At 41.6% G+C, this 19,520-nt stretch overlaps 1 protein-coding gene across 1 annotated transcript in view; it reads left to right on the top strand.

Annotated features, from left to right (window-relative positions):
- The window catches only part of LOC124613470 (odorant receptor Or2-like), a 58,775-nt gene that overhangs the window by 1,184 nt on the left and 38,071 nt on the right, over nucleotides 1–19,520 (top strand). The window contains exons 2-3 of the mRNA XM_047142177.1: nucleotides 10,977–11,076; nucleotides 18,200–18,301. Coding sequence (XP_046998133.1) covers nucleotides 10,977–11,076; nucleotides 18,200–18,301 — 202 coding nt within the window. The remainder of the gene's footprint in view (nucleotides 1–10,976; nucleotides 11,077–18,199; nucleotides 18,302–19,520) is intronic.

Below are 19,520 nucleotides of genomic sequence, written 5' to 3' on the forward strand. Positions count from 1 at the left end.
TCCACTATATGATGATTAATAAACTTTCTTTGTCATAATATTGTCATTATTCGATCCTGGATTTTCCATTGTTTCCATTATTTGTATTATTTTTTTAACTTTTATTCCCTTATAATCATGATGTGACGTTATGCTGAAAAGACCACGGCTCCTGTAAAACCAACCTCAGTTACAGCACATTTATCTCGATTTACCCATACGGATGGCACACTAATTTGATTCTGCTAACATTTACACAAAAGATATTTATATCTACTAATATGAAAAAATAATCGCAGTTTGGGTTGATTACACGGATTATTACGGTTTCTTGCCTTATATTTATGAAATACCAACGAACACTCAGTCTTTGTCACTGTACAAGAAACAAATGGATTTTTTTAAACAGTTATAAAATCTGGATATTCTTCTCCCTTCTGCCTAGACTGTCTTACAGCTGACACCGAATTTGAGAGCGTTAAAATAATAGTTAAACATACAGGCTGTTGCAGAAGTCCAGTACTCTAAATGGCGTGGCTGACTCGCTTGTCGTGAGCATGTCGTTTCTTATGAGAAGCATCGTTTATCAGAAATTAACAGCAGCATGCTCGGGAACCCAGAGCGCTCTTTCTTAGGTCCCATACCTGTATACACCTACGATGCACTTAAATTCAGCCGGCCGCGGTGGTCTCGCGGTTCTAGGCGCGCAGTCCGGAACCGCGCGACTGCTACGGTCGCAGGTTCGAATCCTGCCTCGGGCATGGATGTGTGCGATGTCCTTAGGTTAGTTAGGTTTAAGTAGATCTAAGTTATAGGGGACTGATGACCACAGCTGTTAAGTCCCATAGTGCTCAGAACCATTTGAACCACCACTTAAATTCACAGCTGGTAGGTTTGCCTTATCTTCAACGGCATGGCTGTGTTGAAATCTGTAGCTCCTTATTTAGCTTAATAGCTCTGTTATTACAGAAATATCTGCGTGTGCAAAATTTGAGGCATTCAAATCAACCCGAAAAAATTGTTATCGATGTATTTGTTCGTAACCATGAAGCTCAGATTGTTATGTCTGTATTGGATGTTGCAACCTGGAGTTGCCTTCAGTTCGATAGAAACCATTTCGCGTCTAAGTTAACAGATATCGTTTAAAAGTTGTGTGTTACATAAAGATGTAAATCTTATACATAACTGCGCCATAACAGCGCCAAGAGATATTCTAAAGGAGCTGAAATGCTATCTCAAAATACTGTAATCACCAAATAGAAAATTTTTTCTCGAAGTACCCGAAACAAACAAATGTACCTCAAATTATGTCAGAAAAAGCCACATGGGAATCTCTCCACTGTCCCTTACGAATTAATACATTTGCAAGTTCATATTACCCTACTATTTCGATTAACACAACAATCTACTTAGTTTCCCGAGAACTGAATGCGTTAAACATGAACTTCATAGTTACGCCATGATTCAGATCTTTACAAAACCGACTTTTCATCACAGAAAGAAAAACGAACAGTAACAACCCAAAGATGCTTCTTTGATATGAATAAGACATTCCAGCTTGTTTCTTAAGGGGCATATATTTATTCCACATGCTACGTACATTAGACAAGTAGGTGGGACTAAGTTGTAGATGCCTGGAACACCTCATCCATAGAGCTAGAGAGAACTTTTTGCTTCCAGCCTCTTTTCCCGTTTCAATGTCGTCATTTTAAATGACTCATATGTCCTGCAAGTCAAGGGAGAGAACAGTGACCTCAACTAACTGTAATTTTGAATGTTTATCTTGCTTGCTACCACTTTTCGTGTTGACGCTTTGAGTGACTTACACTGTCTACAAAAGGATTCAGAAAATAGTAAACTGTTTTTAAATAACTATGACTTTGAAAATTTCATGTGAGGCAAAATCTTTATTAGTTTTATCTCCAAGTAATGGCATGGTAATGTACCGTCTGATAAACTTTGCTATGTAAATCACAGTTTATTAGAACTACCTATATTATGTGGTTGCTTTCTCTGGGCGCGACTTGCTCCTCCTTAAAAGAGACAGTGCAAGGGAGAATGGATATGTGGACAGCGCACATACGCTACATTTTGACAGAATTTCTCAGCGAGGTTTCATGGGTAACGAAAATGTGTGTGTTCATAATCCTTAAAAGATGTTTGAAACTCTTTGATAATAATATTTCAATACCGCATCCATTTGAAGTTCTTGTGCAACTACTGAATCTGACGACAATCGATCATGTTGTTAGATGACGACCCAAAGAAAATTTTTGTGGTCATTGGAATCAGAATCGACAAGTATTTGACGCATTTGACATGGAGAAGCGGAAATCAAATTCCCTTCTGGGCAACTGCTTCAGCCATATTGCGTTTTCTTACCTGTTTTCGAATAGTAACAAAGCTTGGGACTTAGTTATGAAGTGAGTTACACTGCAAAGAGGTAGAGATTTATGAAATCTTATCACGTTATGAGTCGAGATGCAGCGATGTGTAGAACATACGCTTCAACGAGTATCCTACTTTATAATCTAGAGAAATAACTTTCTCTGATGGTGACGAGTAGGAATCTCGTTGCAACGGAACTTCAAGGCGACAATGCAACTCGACTGATAACACGAAACGATTTCATAAGTGAAACTGTCCGACAAATGCCGAGAGTAACAGATTGCATCATGTAAATTTATTCGCACAAGAGTGACACTGATGAATAATGAATACTTTCTATACTGTCTGCAGCGCATGCCAACCTATTTATTATCAGTGCCCGTGTTTTCTGTCATATTAATGTTACTAAAGTAAAATGAAGTACTCAGAGGTGCTAAATAAAGGAAGTACCTGCTTTTACATTTTAGTCGCGGATTCATTCGTTTTCTACGTAAACTGCCATTCCTGCTGTGTTGGTAGGTAACTGGAATTTACTGATATTCTTCAGTATATTGAGACAGAGAGATTTTAATTTGCGGGGCCTAACTGGTCTCACATATCTCGAAATATGTTTGCAAACAAGACGTTATTTTTAAGAATGCCGAAGCAAAACGTCCTAATATCTGCTTGTCGCAGAATTAGAAATATGTTATCCATTTAAAATGCACGTAAGCTCGTCCGCCTGTCTCACATTGTTTCAGATTCTTCTGTCCGGCCAAGTAAACGACTGAAATGTAACATAGTCACATGTGCAGCTCGGAAACACTAAGAGCTGCGTGACCGCTCTTTCTGCTGTATAAGCAGCGAAAACTTCCTTTGCGTTCCGATCGTGGACTGATATACGATGCGCAGGAAACACAATAAATTTCTGCGGGTCGATTTTGAGCGGATAAAGAAACAACGAAGTTCACGTCGATTTACACCTGCAAACTAATATTTTCCACGATACACATCTATGGTGCAATTCTCTCATATGCACTGTTGTTTGTTGCAGGTTGGTTACGGAGTGGTTCAAATGGCTCTGAGTACTATGGGACTTAACATCTGAGGTATCAGTCCCCTAGACTTAGAACGACTTAAATCTAACTAACCTAAGGACATCACACGCATCCATGCCCGAGGCAGGATTCGAACCTGCGACCGTAGCAGCAGCGCGGTTCCGGACTGAAGCGCCTAGAACCTCTCGGCCACAGCGGACGGCCGGTTACGGAGTGAATCTAGTTCCAGGCATCTGCTATCTAGGCTCCTTCTCTCCGTCTTATGTACGTAGAATGTCAAACAAATACATCCTTTAAAAACATTTGAAATCTTTTTTTTTTTTTTTGCGTGCAGGAACACCTCTGGACTACAGCTGTCAAACTTCTAGCTGTGCTATCGTAAAAAAAGTAGTTTTGGAAAGGCTGCATGACAATGTAACAATGAGCTTTGTCTATGTTTTACGTTATACGTTCCACACCGAGTGTGGAGGGTGGTATTCCAACAGTAAATTTGGAACTATGTGAATGATTGTAGGAGTTTTTTGGTGCGGAGAACGGCGAAACTCTCAGATGTTTTCTGATCTAATTTTAAAGCGCTTATAGGTAATCGGTTCGTGTGAAGCACTCCTACTGCGTATGTTTGAGGTCTGTCAGCATTGTCCACCGTGTGCAGGAGTTATGTTTTTGAAGAGTGCAGCATTTTGAGACGTTCTGTATGCCACCACACCGTACTTAATAGGATTCTTCAATAGGCAAATTTAAAGCTTAATATCATCAAGAAAGGCAGAGCAAAAAGTCCCCTTCATAATGTAAGTGTTCTGTGGTGATACGGAGGAGCGTATAAGAAGCAGTAAACGGTCAACAGGCCGTAAACGTCCTTCGCCGATGTTTTGCAGCCATTTTTGGATGCTTGTATGAGACAGCTCTTTGGAGGGATGCTGATAATTGAGGTTATCACGAAAAAGTATTGTAAATTCTGACAACGCAAATGCTGTAGTGGCATGCAGTATAAAACTGTGTAATAATTGTCCCATCGGAACTTCACCATCCACTAGTGGGCAGATCGTAATTTGAACGATTAGTTATTTCTCCTGCAATGAGGCAGCAGACGGTAATTTGAACGATTTGTGACTTCTACTGCGATGAAGACACTTTCTTCAGTTTTTACATGTACATCTACATCTACATCCACATGGATACTCTGCTAATCACATTTAAGTGCCTGGCAGAGGGTTCATCGAACCACCTTCACAATTCTCTATTATTCCAATCTCGTATAGCGTACAGAAAGAATCAACACCTATATCTTACCATACGAGCTGTGATTTCCCTTATTTCATCCTGGTAATCATTCCTCCCTATCTAGGTCGGTGTCAACAAAATATTTTCGCATTCGGAAGAGAAAGTTGGTGACTGGAATTTCGTGAGAAGATTCCGTCGCAACGAAAAACGCCTTTGTTTTAATGATTTACAGCCCAAATCCTCTATCATTTCTGTGACACTCTCTCCCATATTTCGCGATAATACAAAACGTGATGCCCTTCTTTGAACTTTTTCGACGTACTCCGTCGGTCCTATCTGGTAAGTGTCCTGCCAATAAAACGCAGTCTTTGATTAGCCTTCCCCACAACATTTTCTAAGTGTTCCTTCCATTTTAAGTTGTTCGTAAATGTAATACCTCGGTATTTAGCTGAATTTACCGCTTTTAGATTACACTGATTTATCGTGTAACCGAAGTTTAACGAGATCCTTTTAGCACTCATGTGGAGGACCTCACACTTTTCCTTATTTAGGGTCATCTGCCACTTTTCGCACCATTCAGATAACTTTTCTAAATCGTTTTGCAGTTTGTTTTGATCTTCTGATGACTTTATTACTCGATAAACGACAGCGTCATCTGCAACCAACCGAAGACGGCTGCTCAGATTGTCTCCCAAATCGTTTATATAGATACGGAACAGCAAAGGGTATATAACACTACCTTGGGGCACGCCGGAAATCACTTCTGTTTTACTCGATGACATTCCGTCAGTTACTACGAACTACGACCTCTCTGACAGGAAATAATAAATCCAGTCACATAACTGAGACGATATTCCATAAGCACGCAATTTCGCTACGAGCTGCTTGTGTGGTACAGTGTCAAAAGCCTTCCGGAAATCCAGAAATGCCGAATCGATCTTAAATCTCTTGTCAATAGCACTCAACACTTCATGTGAATAAAGAAGTAGTTGTGTTTCACAGGAACAATGTTTTCGAAACCAAAGTTGAGTGTATGTCAATAGACCGTTTTCTTCGAGGTAATACATAATGTTCGAACACAATATATGTTCCAAAATCTTGCTGCATATCGACGTTAACGATATGGGCCCGTAATTTTGTGGATTACTCCTACTACCTTTCTTGAATATTGGTGTGACCTGTGCAACTTTCCAGTCCTTGGTTACGGATCTTTCTATTCACTCTGTTGACTTCTATGGTAAATGAAGCTATCAAATATTACCTTCTAACCCTCCGCTATAGTTGAAAATTACTATTTTCACCGTTGGGAACTTATTCTATTGAAAATTACCATTTTTCCGTTGGGAACTTATTCTTGATATTGTCTACGTATGGTGAAGAACATGGCGTCTGTTTTGGAATGTTTCCAAGTTAAGTCTTTTTTCTCGTGTCAAATTCACGTGAGTTTCACTGCAATATTTGGCCAGCAACGGGAGAATAGGAGGTGGTGGTAAGGCTCTTGATCACAAGACTTTGTGCTATTGACCAGGTTTAAATACCAGATCTCTCCGTAGTGTCTCATGAAGTGAGGGCATTTGACGCTGTTGGTGGCGATCCGTCCGTCGGATAGGTACGTTAATCTTGACGGTCCCCTTGGTGCTTTTCGCGAGGAGTAGTCTATGTGCTGCTGCCGGGCTTCACCCTCTCCTTTCTCTCGTCATTATCATCATCATCATCATCATCATCATCATCATCCAGTACAAACATTACAAATATTGTAATGGAGCATGTTGCAAATAAATAAACAAAAAAAGATACACGAGAGGAAAGAAACCGTGTGTCGTTGTCTTCCCTGCTTTCTGTGCGGAGCGTGCATTATGTTAGTCTAACTATATGGATCACACAGTCAAGCACAACATTAGGATGTCGCTCAAGCGATTTCCGAGCATCCGCTTTAAGGACCTAACTGAGTATCACAGTACTCTACCAAACAGTAACAGTGACAGTTTGTCTTATCCACGACTGATATAACGTCCCATTTCACACCTCCGCGCTCTCTACTGCCAGAATGTGAAATGGATACTTGCAGCAGTGAGCAAAGTTTACAGCGAATTTGTTTTCCGGGTATTCTAGTTCCTCTTCTTCCTTGACGTTTTACGTTTCTCTACGGAGTAGCCTTGTAACATGAGTTGAGGCGGTGTTAGTGACAGTTACTGGCCGGATGCCCTTCCTGACGCCAACACATGTTCGTTCACCATGAGAGCTTCACGTTATTTGAGAGCAATTGTGCGACACGGAGAGGTTTACCATAGAAATGTAAAACAAGATATAACTTCCCTCCATGACAGAAAAATCAGAGAAATTTTATGAGTTTTCTTCCTGCCCACCATTATCAAGCGAACACGAAAGGAGGTAACTGATAGTCGTCGTCCATAAAGTGGCTACCGGAGTATGGACCAGATGAATACGAGACAGATGGCAAAAAAGTAAATAAACTGTTTATTATTTCAAAAGTAATCACCCTAACTGTTAATACATTTATCCCACAGTGAGACAAGACGGTCCGTGACTTCATGGAAATGTGTTTGTAATCGTCTACGGAACCATGATTGTAGCTAGGCATACACCTCTTCTTCCGAACCAAATCGACGGCAACGAACGTGTTACTTCAGGGCTCCAAATATGTACATCGCACGGGGAGTAATCAGTACTGTATGGAATGTGTGTAAGGCCTTCCCAGCGAAAATTCTGCAGCGTACGCGAAACAAGTAAAAAAAGTGATATTACGGCATTCTGAATGTTAATTTCGAGTAAATAGATACCCCAAAGTTGATCGACAGCAATTTCAGATAGTTAGCTTTCACCGACAGAAACATCCAATGCGCCAATGAAGAATCTGCACGGGATGACATTTACGAGAGCTGCACCGCGCACAGGTAGGAGGAAATCCGACGACACGACCCACCAAGGAGGATCAAGGAAGGTTCGACTTATACTCGCAAATTCCGGATGGAAATGCTGACCAGTTATACTGTAAGTCACATATATCACCCTCTACGGACTCGCGGCTAAGTTGAGTAATAACAGTATCAGTTTAGAAGCGAGGGAATCTTGTAGACTACATGTTGCCAAGGTTGTCCCGATCATGCTGCAGGAATTTCTGTGGCAAACTCCTACGCATCGTCCATAGAGTTCCCATGTCTCCCCATGCGATTCCTTTATGTTTAGAGCCCTGCAGAAAGACATTCGTGGCCATCGATTTGCTTCGGAAGAAGAGAAGCACGCCCAGCAACATACATGGTTGCGTAGGCAATCGTAAACTTTTTCCATGCAGGCAATAACCGTCTTGTCTCACAGTGGTATAACTGTACTAACATTTGTGGCTATTACTTTCGACATAATAAACAGTTTACTTACTTTTTTACCAACTGTCTCATTTTCATTTGTGTTGCCCTTTCCGTGCGGATAGCTTGTCCACATTCATTGTGTTGATTGGCCTAAATATTTTGTAAATATAATACATGTATGTCACTTACATATTTCTGGTCTGAAGAACATAGTGATGGTAGTCGTAATGCGTGAACAAGAAAGCACATTTTTTTTTCCGAACGCTGAACTTTATTTCTCAGTCAAGTAGTGTTATCACTTTCATAACGTAGGGCCTTACATACATTTTTCCGCACAAACCAGTCGGAGCTGTACAAGGAATATTATGAACTTTCCTTTGAAACTTTACATATTCTGAATAAGGTTCAGCAGAAGAAATTACATCGAATACTAGAAAGGAATATTGTAATTAACATTCTTCATTCTTGTACAGTTTTAAATGCCTCGATAGCTTTGACGTCGCTGCATATCTAAATTGATTCGACTTTGTCATTACCTATGTATTGATTAGATAACAGACGTATTGTGTACGATACCATTCTTTTCTCTGCCTTACAGCAATTCATCTGTACTGTGGAGCGTTCCACCTGCTTTTCGCGACAACCCAACCCAACAAGCCACGACGGCTAACCTCGGCAGGTTTACTATGACAAATGGATGTAAGTTTACAGAAAAACATCGCCTTCGCGCTTGTGTTACATACAAAATTAATGGGAATAAACACAATTGATCTCACTGCTGGTTGTTGTTATTTATTTTATCGTATTGTATTCTTGGTCGTCGTTGCCACTGCAGTGTCAGTTTATGACAAACCAGCTACTCCAAACTTCTCTTTCCCTTTTACGTAAACTAGAGCCCGAAAATAACGCCTCTGGCTGAATTTAAGAAAAAAAAGTAGTATGGAATATTTCTAGACTCCCTGGTAAAACTGATTTTGCTGTTTTATTTGTGAAACCGTTTAACTATTAGTTAAGCAGCGAAAGTATTTAATAAGTCGTTGTGTCTGGAGCTACAAACTTTACATGTAACTAATTATAACTATTCAGTTAATATTTCAGATACGTACAAGAAATTTCAACTGTCCACAACTCGGGACCACTTTTAGTTACAATAGTAACACAACAGTTTTGTTTCAGCCAAAATGTATAATTTAATGCAAATATCGCTTATACCCATGAATAGCGATCTGAATTGGCAAGTTGATGCAATTTGCTATCGTAACCTTTACTTTTGTAGATCCACATCCTCGAGCGTATCAAAATGGTTCAAATGGCTCTGAGCACTATGGGACTCAACTGCTGAGGTCATTAGTCCCCTAGAACTTAGAACTAGTTAAACCTAACTAACCTAAGGACATCACAAACATCCATGCCCGAGGCAGGATTCGAACCTGCGACCGTAGCGGTCTTGCGGTTCCAGACTGCAGCGCCTTTAACCGCACGGCCACTTCGGCCGGCCTCGAGCGTATCAAAAATGGTTCAAATGGCTCTGAGCATTATGGGACTTAACATCTGTGGTCATCAGTCCCCTAGAACTTAGAACTAATTAAACCTAACTAACCTAAGGACATCACACACATCCATGCCCGAGGCAGGATTCGAACCTGCGACCGTAGCGGTCGCGCGGTTCCAGACTGTAGCGCCTAGAACCGCTCGGTCACAACGGCCGGCTTCGAGCGTATCAAGACATATACAATTTATTATCATTATACTTTTGACTCGACGATTCTCTAGAAAAGGAGGATTGAAAAAATCTATTCAAAGTCACCACTTCCTATGTATCAAACGTCCGCCCCAGTAGCTGAGTGGTCAGCGTGACGGATTGCCGTCCTCTGGGCCCGGGTTCGATTCCCGGCTGGGTCGGAGATTTTCTCCGCTCAGGGACTGGGTGTTGTGTTGTGTTCATCATCATTTCATCCCCATCCGGCGTGCAGGTCGCCCAATGTGGCGCCGAATGTAATAAGACCTGCGATATGGCGGCCGGACCTGCCCCGCGAGGGGCCTCCCGGCCAATGACGCCAAACGCTCATCATCATCATCATCATGTATCAAACAAAAAGTTTATCAGTTATATGTAATCTGTTTTGGGAGCAATTTTTGCTACTTCATTTTCAACCCTAACCAGCACAACTGTTCGTTACAAATCAAATGATTTAGACGCTATTTACTCGGGCAATAAAAAGTGCTTTTGCTCGCTTTCACTAAACATGCGTCCGATCTGGACGCTAAATAAAAGGTAAACCGCATGCTAGACATTGATGCATATACATATACAGATCCCTTTTAGTAGCGATGTTTGTTTGTTACCCAAGATTACCTGAAGCTCGCAGCCTGGCGTAACTGCGATCTTACCAGGTGTCACGGCTATGATATTAAGCGCGTCTCTGTTCTTGACATCTTCCCTTAGGCAACAAACAGTTATTACTTAAGTGTTACAAGTAAGGGTATTCGTTTCCATGTTGACTGATGCTGGTACAAAAGAAACGCTGGAAAAGGTCCTACAAAACGCAAAAAACTGAAAATGGGGCACTACAACAGTCCCTTCAAATTCCTAAAAATGGTTCAAATGGCTCTGAGCACTATGCGACTTAACTTCTGAGGTCATCAGTCGCCTAGAGCTTAGAACTAATTAAACCTAACTAACCCAAGGACATCACACACATCCATGTCTGAGGCACAATTCGAACCTGCGACCGTAGCGGTCGCTAGGTTCCAGATTGTAGCGCCTAGAACCGCACAGCCACTCCGGCCGGCCTCAAATTTCCACTTGTCAATTCTTGCATGGCTTGGAAGATATCTTAATAACCCTTTCTTTCTTCGGGCCTCAATTCCTACTTCGTGCCTCCACTTCATTCCCAAACTATTTTTGTACCAAAACTTTTCAACTACGAGTGAGCGTTGTACATTCCTTCATAAACTCAGAAACTAATCCAAAGAAGTACTCTTTATTTCCATTGACATAATGCAATTGTTTTTATGTTTACAGGTTTATCGGGTACCTAGAAAGTGTTATGAACCCTATAGCAATGATGCAGTTGGCCATCGGAGTGTTCAACGGCTGTATGATGATTTTTCCAGCGGCATATGTGAGTACCATTGTTTTTCATAGCGAATGCTTCCTGTTGGAAGAATTTCCGCAACTGAGTATTATAGCAGAGGTTGAAAATACCGCTTCAGCTTCAGTTGTAAGTTACTTTATTTTGACACGACCGGTTTCGGATTGTTACAAGTCCATCCTCCCCGTAGCTGTGCTGTGGTCCCCGATCTCCGAGTGTACCAGGCGCGGTGTGTTGTCTATGCGCTCATAGGCAGCACACCGCGCCTGCTACACGCGGCGCTCGGGGACCACAGCACAGCTACGGGGAGGATGGACTTGTAACAATCCGAAACCGGTCGTGTCAAAATAAAGTAACTTACAACTGAAGCGGTGTTTTCAACCTCTGCAACATTTAAGAAGTAAGTTGTGCAGCCTTTAGAGCGCCGTTTATCGTTTTGGAATGGGTAACAACGAGTGTCGTACAATCTTAAAGAGCATCTTTGGTCACATTCTTTGGTATGCAGGATAGAAGATCAGAAGCTACATATCTGAACTTCTGTGTAGTGAGGCACTTGTCTTACTCGTTAATGAGTAACTTTGATTTACACATCGCCGGCCCTTGTAGCCGAGCGGTTCTAGGCGCTTAAGTCCGGAACCGCGCTGCTGCTACGGTCGCAGGTTCGAATCCTGCCTCGGGCATGGATGTGTGTGATGTCCTTAGGTTAGTTAGGTTTAAGTGGTTCTAAGTCTAGGGGACTGATGACCTCAGATATTAAGTCCCATATTGCTTAGAGCCATTTGAACCATTTTTGATTTACACATGCCACTGTAAATATAGAATTCAACAGGCCCATATAATGCTGTATGTACCCACTAATTAGATTTTAAAATAAAAATTTCTTTAATCAGAGGAAGGAAACGTTGAACTAGGAGTAACAACAAAAACTGATACAAAAAGGAGAACTCTTTTAAAAGATCATATTGGCAATTACGAACATTTGGTGCAAATATGTATGTGCAGAAATATTAACGCTTCTAAATTTTAGGTTATCATGTATTTATCACTCATGATACAAAACGTTAACTTTTTAGTACTAAATTATACGCAACCTTGTACGGTATTTACAGAATTGCCTAAGTTCTAAAATTTTTCGGCGTGATTTAAATTCATTTTCGTACAGATTTTAATACGTTTTATTATATTCAGTACAACACTACAGTTAGGCCTACATACGTTCATACTGAGAACGATGTTATCCCCTTTTACAATTATAGGCAATGTTGCCCAATGTTGATTATTCAGATAAATAATTTAAATAAAATGAAAGTACACGAAAGCATATCAGATTTTAATACACACATCAAAAAAAGTTTTGCATCACCTCAGTGCCGAGAGTTCCGGAAGCTGTTCAGAAAATTGGAATAGAGATCAATATAAACATTATTTACGACCTTATTATTGCTCATGAAAACCACACATTACATGTTGTACCACCATACAGCGAGAGCTTCAGAGGTGGTAGTCCAGATTGCTGTACACACCGGTACCCCTAATACCCAGTAGCACGTCCTCTTGCATTGATGCATGCCTGTATTCGTCGTGGCATACTATCCACAAATTCATCAAGGCACTGTTGGTCCAGATTGTCCCAATCCGCAACGGCGATTCGGCGTAGATCCCTCATTGTGGTTGGTGGGTCACGTCGTCCATAAACAGCCCTTTTCAATTTCTCCTAGGCATGTTCGATAGGGTTCACGTCTGGAGAACAAGCTGGCCACTCTAGTCGAGCGGTGTCTTTATCCTGAAGGAAGTCATTCTCAAGATATGCACGATGGGGGCGCGAATTGTCGTCCATGAAGACGAATGCCTCGCAAATACGCTGCCAATATGGTTGCACTATCGGTCGGAGGATGACATTCATGTATCGTACAGCTGTTAGGCGCCTTCCATGACCACCAGCGGCGTACGTCGGCCCCACATAATGCCACCCTAAAACAGCAGGGAACATCCACCTCGCTGCACTCGTTGGACAGTGTGTCTAAGGAGTTCAGCCCGACCAGGTTGCCTCCAAACACGTCTCCGACAATTGTCTGGTTGAAGGTATATGCGACACTCATTGGAGAAGAGAACGTGATGCCAATCCTGAGTCGTCCATTCGGCATGTTGTTGGGTCCATCTTTACCGCGCTGCATGATGCCGTGGTTGCAAAGACAGACCTCGCCGTGCACACAGTTTGGGTCGTAACACGACGTCCTGTAGCTGCACGAAAAGCATTATTCAACACAGTGGCTTTGCTGTCAGGGTTCCTCCAAGACTCAATCCGTAGGTAGGGGTCATCCACTGCAGTAGTAGCCCTTGGGCAGCTTGAGCGAGGCATGTCATCGACAGTTCCTGGCTCTACGTATCTCCTCCATGTCCGAAAACATCGCTTTGGTTCACTCCGAGACGCCTGGACACTTCCCTGGTTGAGAGCCCTTCCCGGCACAAAGTAACAATGCGGATACGATCGAACCGCGGTATTGACCGTCTAGGCATGGTTGAACAACAAACAACACGAGCAGTGTACTTCCTGGTGGAATGTCTGGAACTGATCTGCTGTCGGACTCCATCCGTCTAAGGCGTTGCTCAAGCATGATTGGTTACATCTATGGGTGGGTTTAGTGACATTTCTTTACAGTCAAAGAGACTGTGTCTGTGATACAATATCCACAGTCAACGTCTGTCTTCAGGAGTTCTGGGAACCAGAGTTATGGAAAACTTCTTTTGATGTGTGTATAATGGAAGTGTTAGTATGATCAATGGATGAGTAGAGTATCTTAAACATCTCCTTTATAGATCTAAATCACATGTTCAGACGCTCAGGTCTCTATACAATGGTTCAGCTATTCATGCCTATTGGTTTTAAGCAGCCCACAACGCCTTCAAAAATCATGTGTGAGATTGGCATATTCTCTCACTTGTTATGCACAAAGTGTTAGTCCTACAGAAAAAATGAACAGGAGATTTTTCTCGGAAATTTAAAATAGTTCTATTTAATACTGGGACATGTTTCCCCTAGAGTCCGTAGTTTCCGAGTTATTCAAGAAAAACTTATTTGAAGGTCACTTTTGTACGTTTTGCTTGAATAATTCGAAAGCTGTGACCTCTAGCAAAAATGTATCCCCATACATAATTTAACTAAATTAAATTTCCTACAAAAATCTCCTGGTAATTTTTTTTTCTGTAAGGCTGATAGTTTGCACGTAGCGAACGAGAGAGTACGAAGATCTCGCATGTGGATTTCGAAGGCCTTGCAGGTTACGAAAAATTCACAGGTAGGAGCAGCTGGGTCACCCTGTACACACAGCCGTTCAGTGAAGTGCAGCACCAGGAGGGACAATAAATAACGAAGTTTTACTTATTGTAAGTATACAGTATAGTGACAAGAATACATGAATAAATTTGTAATAGATCTGAGAGTACATGGGGTGCAAATAGTATGCAGAAATTTCTCCTCTCACAGTAACAGTGGCTCGAACCCGTCTGGGTATCGATTCGAACTGACCTTAACCCTCGCAATACCAAGCCATTTTCAGTAACCTGTATTACTAAGGAGTGGGCGGGGTAATGTGTGTTGACCCCATCATAAAAAATTTTAAAAATGAGGAATATTCATTAATTGTTCTTGGATTGCATTAATAACATACTTTTGAAAGGTCTATTGATGCATAATCAGGATCCAGAACTTGAATATTTCTTTTAAAATTGTTTTCAAAATGCATTTTATATCTTTCACTTACTTCGTCGTTTAAATTTGCTAAGTCTAATTTTCTTGACAAATGTTGGTAATAAAAGTAGTTGTAGTACTGTTGAGTTACACTTTACTAAAATGAAAAAATATTACAAAAACTTCTTTGTGACAAGAATTATTCACCAATTTCTTCGAAATCTACTTCACCCTTGGAACATACAACAGTTCAAAATATGGTTCAAATGGCTCTGAGCACTATGGAACTTAACATCTGAGGTCATCAGTCCCCTGGAACTTATAACTACTTAAACCTAACCAACCTAACGACATCACGCACATCCACGCCCAACGCAGGATTCGAACCTGCGACCGTAGCAGACGCGCGGTTCAGGACTGAAGCGCCTAGAACCGCTCGGCCACACCGGCCGGCCATACAACAGTTTTTTTGCTGTGTTTACCACATGTGTACCTCTTACAATTGTTGCAGATTGTTGTTGTTTTGTTCCCTTTGTTGTACTTTTCTACTTTTGAACGGCTTTCACTAACACACAAATGTCGTCTACCTTTATCTCCATAAGCTTCCTTTGTACGAATTTCCGCTTGATTTTCCGTCCGAGAATACCCTCCGTACTTGAAACTACAGGCTTTGGCAATCTTGCAATATTTGTAGCCCTTTCTGCAATGTATGGTTTCGTGAGCTGTATTCCGAGTTCTTGAAAAAAAAAGTTGTCGCTTACTAGGTTTTTTCCTATTCCAATCCGGGAAGTTCAACAAAAATAGTGTATAACTATTTATCGCTGCTATGGCCACAATAGTATAGAAAACAGACAGCGGCCACCTTCTTGTAGCCCTCTTAGTTGAATATTTCCTCATAATTTGAGCTAACGTGTCAACGCCACCTTTAGTCTCATTATAATATAAATGGATAACTGTTTTCTCCTTAGTGTCAGTAGGAGAACCAATTGCAGCGTCATAATGTTGAGACGATACAAACAGCAGATTCCTCTGGGTTTTTCACGGGCAATTGACATTGGAATGTTTCCAGTACCAGTGTCACTGAAAGCAAATTTGGTAGAATATAATTCTCCTCTTGAGATATCTTTCAGTTCTTGAGATATGTGTTTCCTATTAGTTTGTAATGTTAGCTTGTAATTCCTCCATAGGATGTGTTGCTATCAACCTAGAGCAATATAATGTCCATGTGTTGTAAGGTCACGTAATGCTATTATTTGCGGAGTAAGACGACTGTTGTGGGGAGTCAAAAAAATCATAGAATCTGGAAGAGGACTTCATTAAAGACGATAAACATTTTTTACAAAATTTTAAAAAATAAAGTCTCTTAGTAGATTTCACTGTTTTTAAAAGGTGGGCATAAAGTAACCCCCCCCCCATCCCCCCTTGGTATTGCGAGGGCTATTGTCACATATAGGTACGTCTTTTGATTCTATATTCCAAAGTTCATCACTCACAGAGACTAGCAAGTGTTAGCATGCCAGTCTCTCAGAGACTCAAGAGCAGACATTTTCACTCAGTATGAGACCTGTAGATTATGCTGGCCGAGTTAACAGTCTAATGACCTCTGTGTCGAGGTGTGGCAGAACAGCGTGGGCGACATGGGGTCTTGCGTTGCTTTTTGAGGCTCCGCGTGACGCCGCAAGGCAGTCGATGGCACGGTGGCCAGTAGACATCCCTTGAGCGGGAGGAGCTCGTATTAATCTTTCCTTTTACATATATTCTGGTTTTCTTTACTCCTGCTTACTTTGTGTAGCTTCACCGAAATGCTGATCGTTTGCGTAACCAGGCATATAGTGCACATGTCGCCAATATGACATTTGTTGCATGGAATCTTCAAGGAGTGCTACAACGTCGTATTTTCAGACAATTCCCTATTCTGTGTGCAGTATAACTATGCACGTATCTGTGTATCGAGGCAAGGCAGTGTTACATTCGCGTCAGGCTCCTCTCCCCGTATCCCGGAAGCAGCTCGTTTACGTACTTGGCTGTCCGGGCGTGTCGCGAAGTGAAATTGGAGACACGTACCTCATCGCCATCTCGGTGTAACTGTAGGAATAACAGTTTGAGGGATAGCCTAACTACAATATGATATGCACATTGTACAACGCCCTTTTATTGTCCGTTTAGTCGTTTCTACAACAGTCTTTCCAATGACGTAGGCTAGAAACGCAAATCGAACTTGATAAGAATTTGTACACGCGAAGGATACGATATTTAGCTGATTCGTCCACCAGCTGAGGAAACGTCAATTGTAGACACGAGCGAGAGGCGTTCGAAATGTCAGAATTACGCTTTTGAGGACACACACTACTGAATATTGTTACTGGCCTAAAGAACTTTTTGGAAAACGAGTTGATATTATCACATTTAATAAAAATAGTGAAGAAAAACACTTTACTAGGCTTTATATGTAACACAACGTTTTTATTTTACAGTCAGTTAATCCTTTAAGTGACAAAATGTTATGTGTTACTCAACAATGAAACATGTCGTTATGCACTCTTTGAAAAATTAATTAGCAGAACCACTCAACTTATTACGTATTTCTAAGTCCCCCGTGAGTTAGATGGTGATATTATTCATGCCAATCAATCAGGGGCACAAAATCTGCACTGAAAGAGTTCTGTAGGAAATTAGCAATCTCAGTTTCTATTGCTAAAAATAGCCTACCCCCCCCCCCCCCCCCACCCCCCCTCCCATACGTTTGGAAACACCGGCTGCCTGTTACAACGGAGCAATACGGTAGTGATTCATGTGAGTTATTGGTTAGAATACAAAATAGTGTGCTCAAATAACGCTTAATAATGAGACTGTATTGTACAGATAATTATTATACATATACATACATATTGGTACAAATTGGCATTGTTCAGCTTTGTGTAAACTGACTTTACCTGTCCAAGTAGTTCTACTAAACACGCCAGGATGCGCCAGTGTATATTGTGACACAATACACACGACTGGGTAGAGGTTTATTGTTTACAGTCCTGTTCAGCTGTTGTTCCGTTTGTAAAAAGCAAAAGTAGCTGAAAATCGCGAGAAGTACCAGATTCCTTATCACGGGTAAAGACAACCACTTTGCAGCCAATAATAAGTGAAAAAAATGATGAAATTTCACATGTAAAAAATTTATTTTGTTGTATTTTTGAACTTCCACTGCTTTGATTGTGAATCCTCAATCCTTCCTAGTCATGCTGACAAGGTTTTATGAATTTATTCGTAAAATTATAGACAGTGGAAATTAAAATGCCTCTCTTGCTCCAAGTCGGCCCGTTTGACATCTTACCCTTCTTAAGTAAAGACGTAACATTTGCCCAGGATACGAAAAAATATGGAGGACAGTATGAAACCACTCGAAAGTCTGATGACTTAGAAATACTTCCTTGCCAACGCTGCAGATACTGAAGGGCGGCCGTGTGTTCACAGAGTGTTGAGAGCGGAGCCCTACTCAAGGAGCTGATGTGCGCCCCCACGGTCAGCATGCAGCTGCTGCTCTACTGTGTGGGAGCGCACAGCGTGCGGGAGCAGGTGAGACACACGTTCCTCTTCTAAACTGTTTCTTCTCTCCCTTCCAGTACGAAAAGTGACACTACACGGAGAGCGCTGTGTTAATACGACCCTGCACAATTTGCTAGAATCCTGCAAACCTGGCCAAAATTTCAAAATTGCTCCAATATTGGCAAAAATGGCTGTACTGGGATTTCTAACCCTTCTGATAACTACAAGGTGAACAACTCTGCTTCCGCCGTTTGCCGATAGGTGGCGATAACGGTAAGTAGCGGTCGAAATAAACCGATCGCAGACGTCAGGCAGTTAGCCTGGACCTCGGTCAACATAAACTCATCCAAACATTAGTCGATTTGTGTCTGCATCCTAAAGTTGTTCTTGATTGAAAATGTCAGTATACGACCCTAATTCTCGTCATTTGCGGGAGGTGTTAGTGTTTTGTTTCAATACGAAGAAAACAGCCGCTGAGTCTCATCGAATGCTCTCAAGTACGTATGGTAAGGACGCTATTAGTGAAAGAACGTGAGTGAGTGGCTTCAACGCTTCTAGAACGGTGATTTTAATGTCGTAGACCGACATACTTGTGGAAGAGAGAATGTTTTCGAAGATGCAGAATTGGAGCCATTGCTGAGTGAAGACTCGCATCAAACTCAACAAGAATTGGCACGATTAGTGGGAGTGACACAGTAAGCTATTTCTAAACGTCTCAAAGCCATGGGCATGATTCAGAAAGAAGGAACTTAGGTCCCGTGCGAGCTGAAATCAAGAGAGGTTGAACAGCGTTTTTGTGTTTGTGAACAGTTACTTCAGAGGCCAAAACGGGAGGGATATCTGCATCGCAGTGTGACCGGGAACGAAAAATGGGTTCATTACGATAACCCGAAACGCAAAAAAAATCGTGGGGATATCCCTGCCATGCTTCCACGTCGACGGCCAAACCGTATATCCACGGCTCCAAGATCATTCTCTGTATTTGGAGGCACTAGCTCGTCGTGTACTACGTGGTGTTAAAACCAAGTGAAGCAATCACAGGTGCTCGTTATCGAACGTAATTAATGCATTTGAGCAGAGCATTAAAAAACAAACGGCCGCAATACAGCTGAAGACACCGTGAAGTGATTTTGCAGCATGACAACGCTCGACCCCACGTTGCAAAAGAGGTCAAAACGCACTTGGAAACGTTAAAATGGGAAGCCCTACCCTACCCGCCGTATTCTCCAGACATTGCTCCCTCTATCAC

The sequence above is a fragment of the Schistocerca americana genome, chromosome 4 (genome assembly GCF_021461395.2).
Source record: "Schistocerca americana isolate TAMUIC-IGC-003095 chromosome 4, iqSchAmer2.1, whole genome shotgun sequence".
Taxonomy (NCBI): domain Eukaryota; kingdom Metazoa; phylum Arthropoda; class Insecta; order Orthoptera; family Acrididae; genus Schistocerca; species Schistocerca americana.